Source organism: Stenella coeruleoalba, assembly GCF_951394435.1.
Source record: "Stenella coeruleoalba genome assembly, chromosome: 13".
NCBI classification, from domain to species: Eukaryota; Metazoa; Chordata; class Mammalia; order Artiodactyla; family Delphinidae; genus Stenella; species Stenella coeruleoalba.
Window position 1 is genome coordinate 30,932,952 of NC_137159.1, and position 7,624 is coordinate 30,940,575.

At 46.1% G+C, this 7,624-nt stretch overlaps 2 protein-coding genes across 2 annotated transcripts; one reads left to right on the plus strand and one right to left on the minus strand.

The window, feature by feature from the left end:
* Positions 1 to 326: 326 nt before the first annotated feature.
* On the plus strand, positions 327 to 6,218 carry FAM136A (family with sequence similarity 136 member A). The gene is made up of 3 exons (XM_079940128.1): positions 327 to 530; positions 1,461 to 1,601; positions 4,615 to 6,218. Exons 1-3 carry the CDS (start codon positions 444 to 446, stop codon positions 4,801 to 4,803), a joined length of 417 nt encoding a protein of 138 aa, XP_079796254.1. The 5' UTR covers positions 327 to 443; the 3' UTR covers positions 4,804 to 6,218.
* LOC307196106 (non-histone chromosomal protein HMG-14-like) lies at positions 2,830 to 3,584 on the minus strand (the record flags this gene model as incomplete). The annotated part of the gene is made up of 1 exon (XM_079940839.1): positions 2,830 to 3,584. One exon carries the CDS (start codon positions 3,582 to 3,584, stop codon positions 3,279 to 3,281), a length of 306 nt encoding a protein of 101 aa, XP_079796965.1. The 3' UTR covers positions 2,830 to 3,278.
* Positions 6,219 to 7,624: the final 1,406 nt, after the last annotated feature.

The following is a 7,624-nucleotide window of genomic DNA, read 5'->3' on the forward strand; positions in this document are numbered from 1 at the left end:
GCAAGGTTTGTTAAAACACACCAAGGTATTTACATCTAAGATCTGCGCACTTGTCTGTTATGTTAATTATATTAAATATTTTTTCACTTTTTTTCAGCAGAGATTGGCACAACATTGTAAATACTTCAATTTTAAAAAATAAATACATAAGAGGGAAGGAGGGAGGTAGAGGGAAAAATGCAGTCTCGGCGCTTGCACTGCCGGCGGCGGTGGGCGGACCAGGTGAAGACGGCCGAGAGGTGGGCGGGGACTACGGGTGGGGGCCGGAGAGCGCGGGCAGAAGGTAGCCGCCGGACATGCAGTTGCTCCTCTAGGACGCTAGGCGCCGGCGTGGGCCCGGAAAGGGCTCGCCGCGGTGACCCGGGAAGAGGCGGCGAGGGGGCGGGCTCGTGCCCGGGAGTCCATGTGGGCGCCGGCGCGGCACGGAGCAGCGCCGTGTCGCCATGGCGGAGCTGCAGCAGCTCCGGGTGCAGGAGGCGGTGGACTCTATGGTGAAGTGTCTGGAGAGAGAGAACATCCGGAAGATGCAGGTAGCGGGTCGGGGCCCACCCGGGGGGAGCCAAGGCGGTCCGGGATTCCTGGCCCCTTCCCGCAGCCGTCGCACGATCCCCAGCGCCACTGCCTCCTTCCCCGCAGACCCGGGTCGGGGTGTCCCTGGGGTCGTCGCGGCGTGCTCGGAAACTCGGCTCACCCTCAGACAGAACTTCTGGAGCTTCGGCTGAGCGGATGAAATCTGTGCTCCCTCGCCATGCGCAATGCCGTCTGCCCCCAAGGCCAGGCCGGGGGAGGGGGTGTCCCCGGGGCAGGGTTAAGAAGCCCCTGGTGTAAGATGGTCAGCCTCCCCGACCTTCCCCACTTGCGCGGCCCCTTCTGCAGGTGAGCAGCCAGAGGCCCGGAAAGAGCACAGCCAGGGTGAAAGACCGGAAAGGGGACTGCGCTCGGCCTCCTCAATGGCCAGGTCATGCCCGGTTCTGTTGCACCGAACCTGGCACCACACAGTGCTGGCTTATGTGCTGTTCCGCTTTCATCTCCTAAATGTTTTGTGGCTGCTGGTCCAGCTTCCCTAACCGGATTGTGGGTTTCCCTTGTAAAGGGCAAAGGTGCCCCAGGAGTCAGTGGACCAGTTGCTCCCTGGTGGAATGTAGGTTACTAGATTGCTGACCTCTGAACCCTGTGGTTTAGGCACCAGGTTTTCAGAGCTTGGCTTCATCTGACCCTCCACCACCTTCCCTGTCCACCCAGCCTTCGATTCAACAAGTGCCAATGAGCTAGCGGCAAGGAGGCTGTGAAACACTGCGCTAGGCACCGAGGATAATGTTCCTGTTCGTGGTTTTAAGGTCCTGATGTCTATTCTAAGGAGAGGTGCGGGTATGATGCTTCTCCTAGCCTCTGTTGCACTCCGTGGTCATCTCTGTCCCGGAGGCTTTACTACCTAACCTTCCTCTGCCCTCCCCCCACAGGGCCTCATGTTCCGGTGCAGCGCCGGCTGTTGTGAGGACAGCCAGGCGTCCATGCAGCAAGTGCACCAGTGCATTGAGCGCTGCCATGCACCTCTGGCTCAAGCCCAGGCCCTGGTGACCAGCGAGTTGGAGAAGTTCCAGGTGAGGAATTCCAAACAGATGACTCTAGCCCTTGATGTTGCTCTTTTGCAGATGACAAGCATTTGTTCAAAACTCTTAGCTTTAGTGTCTTGGTTCTGTGTTAACATTTGTGACAGTCCTATGGCCAACTACTCTTTACACAGTTTCAAATTTTGGAAAAAGTCCAGGAGACTGAGTGCTGTAAAAATTTCCCATAGAAACAATGTAAAAGGGAGTTAACCAAGGGAGTTCATGACCAAGAGCCTTATGTTTTTTTCCCCCATAAATATCAAATACATATGTATACTGTACAGTATAAAGCTTTCGAAAACATATTAATTCATTCTTACAACAGCAGAATCCCCAGGAAAGTGGAATGGGCCAGTCTTTAAAGCGTACAGATTAGAACGAGATCCTGCTGTCATTTTGTGGATATACCCACCCAGGATGCTCCTACTTGCTACACCCAGGGGGCAGCTCCTGTGTCACTAAAGAGCGGCCATTTATATGAAGAATTATTATTGTTGACTCACCGATGCCTGACTCACAAGCCTCTTTGAGGTCACTAAGAGCCCCCCTACAGTATCCCTCTCTGGAGCAAAGGGTATCCACAACTTCCTTTTACTCCCTTCCTCTGGATATACTTTCCTGGAACTTGGGGAAGCAGGGCCCACCTCTGAACCAGTTTTCATAGCCTGGGATTCTGTTCAAATGGAAAAATTATATCTAATGTGGTACATTTTTACATTCTGTATAAAATTCTTCAAAATTACTGACACTATAAAAGAATAACTTCTCCAAGATCATGGAACTTCAGGGGGTTTCTTTGTGTTTGACACCTTATTTTACAGATAGGGTCTTTCAAAATTTGATTCTTGAATTACTGTACAACTTTCTTCTTCCATTCACTTTTCTTTTCTTTCATAATTGAGATTTTATTGGTTGTTTTGAGAATCAGTACACAGACATTTCAATTTGTACACAATTCTCAACATACATACCAAAAACCTAAAAAGTCATGTAGTTGTGATTCTTTTCTGAACAGTTATTCCAGTGACTTTCCAGCTTAAAATGTGGGGGCAAATTTTCCTTCACAGGATATCAAGTACCAATATCTTCAAATATTGATATGCTGTTACATCGTAAGTCCCACTAATTCACAATTTAATATCACATACACTACATACTCAAATTGTCAATCGTTCACAGCACATTAACGGTTACTAGAACTGGACTACCATGACCAAAGATGTTACAGAGTGCACAAAATTCTGCCCAGGAGAGCCAAGATCAAGGGGTGAGTGGTTTGCTTTAGGAAACAATTCTACCAAAAACAACGTGGGAAGAGAAGCAATTTAAAGTGTTTAAGACGTTAAATGCACAAGTGACTCCAAACTGCCATTTAGTATGCTTTGTATTATAGGATAGAAAAGCTACACCCAAGACAATCAAAGCCTCCCATATTCAATATCCCACTATTTTCTGGTTGTACCAAAAAACAAACAACCAGCAAATGATTTCACCTCTGAAAAAAAAGCATTTACACTTAAAAAATGGGATGAGGTGGGATTCCTTCCTTTTTAAAAATGTTTCTAGAGCTACTAAAAAACTTGCATTTACAAAATAGTTGATAAAAATATTCCTCTGGATTGTACAAGAAGGGAAACAGGGACCCCTGATAGGACCAGGTGTGTGATATTAATCAGACTTGGCTTCTTTCTCTCCTGCTTCATCAGAAGCTGGGCTCTCCTCATTTTTAGTTTCTCCATTTTCTGTAGGTAAGTCTTCTTTAGTCTCTTGGTTAGCCACTTCAGCCTGTTTTCCCTTTGCTCCCCTTTTCCCTTTTGTTTGCACTTTTTTGTCGGAAGATTTATCCTTTCCTGCCGCCTTTTTTGGCTTCGTTTCCACTTTTGCAGGAGCCGATTTAGCTGACAACCTCGCCGATCTCCTCTTGGGCTCCTCCTTCGCCGCCCCCTCGGCGGAGCTGACCTTCCTCTTAGGCATCCTCGCGGCGGGGCGGGCGCGCGCCGAGAGCCTTCGCGAAGCTGGGTTGCCTGGCCGCTGCCGCTCCCGCCGCCCGAGCTGCTGGGACCCCTTCCATTCACTTTTCACTGCTCCAATCAGACTGACTTTTCCACTGTGCCAGAACCACTCTTGCCACTCCTTCCATGGGAGTGGTCATTTCTCATTCTTCATCTTACTCAACCTACCTGCATCATTGACACAGTGGATTACTCTCCCCCTCCTTAAAAATCTGTACTCAGTTGGCCACCAGGATAGGATGGCTCACTCTCCTGGTTTTCCACCTCTCTCCCTCTCTCCTTTCTTGTTCTCATTTACTGTTTTTTTCCCTCTCCAACCTCTGAAGAGCACTGGAGTGCCCAGGGCTGTCCTTGGATCTTTTTTCTTTTCAATCTAGTTCTCTAGTCTCATAGCAAATATCATCTATATGCTGACAACACCTACATTCATATCTTTAGACCAGCTTTACTCCCGATCTCCAGATTCATGTATCCAACTGTTTCCCCCAGCATCTCCACTTATTTATTTTGTTTGTCTCTCTCCCCTCACTGGAATATCAGTTCAATGAAGGCAAGAACTTTATCTGATTTACTCATTGCTGTATTCCCCAACATTAGAAGAGTCCCTAGCACATAGTAGATGCTCAATAAATATTCGTGGAATTGAGTATTTTTCTGTAGCAAGTACAGACCTTATAAAATCAAGGTGTTTGAAAGTCTATAGTTGAGTAACATTAGCCTCTAGTTCCTTCTCACCTCCTGGAAGGGGCTTCTGTACAATTTATTCTATTATTCACCTGCTTTCTAGTGACGCTTTCCCTGGGCCCTCGTGGTGCCACCCTCTGTTTCAATCAGGACAATCCTGGTTAATTGCACGATAGCGTCACTTAATTGATCAAGATAACCCACGTAATACGTAGAAAAATACGTAGCACAGAGCCTGGCACGTGACAGGCATTTGGTAAATAAAGGCCAGCCTTTCAGTTCCTCTACCCTTTTCCCTCTTGCCGCAGGACCGCCTGGCCCGGTGCACTATGCATTGCAACGACAAAGCCAAAGATTCAATTGATGCAGGGAGTAAAGAGCTTCAGGTGAAGCGGCAGCTGGAGAGTTGCGTGACCACGTGTGTGGATGACCACATGAACCTCATCCCAACCATGACCAAGAAGATGAAGGAGTCTCTCTCATCCATTGGGAAGTAGATGTCTGCTATTGGCCATCGGGGCTGAAGGCAGGAGTCTATTTAAGAAGAGAAATGGGGATTTGGGTTTTCTAAGGAGTTTATGAATGAGGAAATTAAGGATGGCAGCAAGTTTAAGGCCTATATCACTTGCCTCTGGACACTGGTTCCTTTGTGTTTGAAACCTAGAAAGTGAAAAAACCTGGTGCTAAAATTGGGGTCAGAGATAGCACAGGAGAGTTTCTGTGATCCTGAATTTCACGTGGCAAGTGCTTATCCTGGCAACAGGGAGTCTCCCTTGTACCAAACCACAGCCCTCCAAGGTACCAGATTCTCTTAGTCCACAGATACCAACAGGCTGGCAGGTTCATCTGACCTGCTTATGAGCTGGTGGAGTGTGAGGAGAGGTGTTTCTGTTTGTTGCCAACCTCCTGTTTACCAGAAGGATCACTACAACGTTTCCCACAAACTGGAAATAAAACAAAATCCATGAGGTCACTAATTTAGAAGGGGAAAGGGGGCTTCTGGGGATTTGTTTCGCGTGGTTTTGTTTTATATACAAGGGCATGAAGCTACTTTAAGATGTAGAGTTGGGAGAGGTAGTTTCGATAAAAACTCTGAAAGGGTCCTTGCGGATATTCATTTCTGGCCGTCAGGACGTGGATGCGCATTTCTTAAAATTCTCACACCTGACATCTTTCAGCCTGGAGACCCTGCAAAAATATAAGAAGCGCTATCACAATGGCAGGGGAAGCAAACCTTCCCTGTGACTGGCAGCCATGATGAGCCCTGAGGCTGTCAGCAGCAGAGTCAGCCGAGTGACAAGACAATCTTGCAGTGACACTCACCCTTGAAGGGAAAGGGGCTTTTGATTGTGCCATATGCTAGTATTCAAGAATGAACAGTGAAAGAGGAATTGTTAGCTGCTTAATTAAGAGAGTTATGAAGTACTGGCTTTGGAAAAATCTGGTTTTCATAAAACAAAATAGAATGAAAGCCTACACCCAGTATTGCTTACTTTGCCCCCTGTGATAACAGAGCTCTGTTGAAACAATCCCTTGGCAACACGAAGGTCAAAGGAGAAAAAGTAAGCAACTCGGGCAAGCTGTGACTCCTTTAGAGCAAAAAAAGGGACAGCCCTCCGTTACCAAATACTACTTTTGCGACATGCGTTGTTCTTGCCCCAGTTCTGGCACCTTATCGTTTTATTAAGGACCTTGTGTTTTTACCAACTTATTACTTGAAATGATAATATAGCCTGTCTGTTTGCTGTTTCAAGACTGTGATATATTTTCCTAGTGGTTTGGTTTTAAAAATACATAAGACTTAATTTTTCTTCCACTATTGTGTTTCTTTCCTTATATCTGGCCAGTGAATATATAACTTTGTCAGGATGCTTCTCTTTGTAATGTGTGAAATAAATTTAAGAGGTCCAGGGGAGTGAAAATTAGCTATATGTTATGGTTCGGATGCTTGTAAATGGGAAGAACTTTGAGGGCATGCTAGGGCACTACAAATTGAAGTCTGTTAATGTAAAAAGACAGAAACTATAAGGCTGAAAAAGAAATTCAATATCCACATCAGGTCTCTAGCTTCAACTAAACACAACAAAAACTGGAAAAGACAGGCAGTTATGACCCCTCTAAAGAAAATGCAATGCCTGGGATTTTGAGTACCAAGAGAGTACAAAATAGATGATGAGTTTAAGACTTTAATATCACTGGTATTTAAATAGAGTCATTCCTGAACGTGAGGAATGAACTGAATCTTGTAGAACCATCCCCTACGTAAAATCACTAATGCTTTTCTATTTTGGCCTAAGTCTTCTGTAATCCCAATTGTATCTGATTCGTAAATGTAGATGCACTTATTTTGGATAACTTAACTAGGAACAAGTCAGAGACCACTGTTTACACCTACACTCTTGACTTGAAAATCAATACCTCGTATTAGAGATCATTTGTGTGCTGCATTTCACGTTTTATACAGAGAGACAATGTACGTTAAGTGGGGGTTTGGAGGTATTGTTAACAAGCATTGCAGGACCGACCATGGGGAATACACTTCTGGGCTCTAGATTCAAAGGCTTGGAAATTGAGGCCCAATCACCCTCTCTTATAGTGCAGAGGTCACTCACTAACTGAGCTGTTACCAGAACCCTAGACTTAGCATGACATTCTCCTGTGGGAGTATAGGCAAACCTCCGAGATACTGCAGGTTCTGTTGGAGACCACCACAGTGAAGCAAATGTCTCGATAAAGCAAGTCACACATGAATTATTTGGTATGATCACAGATCACCATAACAAATGCGATGAAAAAGTTTTAAATACTGTAAGAATTACCAAAATGACAGAGAGACACCAAGTGAACAAATGCTGTTGGAAAAAGAAAAAATGGCACCAAGAGATTTGTTAGACTCAGGGTTGCCACAAACCTTCCTTCTGTTTAAAACAAAAACAAAAACGCTGTATCTGCAAAGCACAACAAAGGGCAGCGCAATACATGGACATATCCCCACACATGCAAAGAAATATTAGGGGCCCACTCCTCTAGAGCTTATTTTCATTTGGTACATATGAATAAGATACATGTTGCAACCCACAAAGACACGGCATTAACCAGGTTCCTTCCGAAGCTAGAGGCGCACCCCGAGTTTACGACGGGAAGGAACGGGTCTCCAGAAGGTCCCATCCCTCCGTCCTGGCCAATCGCTGGCGGCGCAACCGGAAGCTTGGGACTGATCGACACTCTCAGGCCTTCCCTAAGTATCGCGAGGTGAAACGGGAACGCGGCCGACAATCAATTGGCTAACGGGATGAGTGACGTCAGACGCAAAGCGCC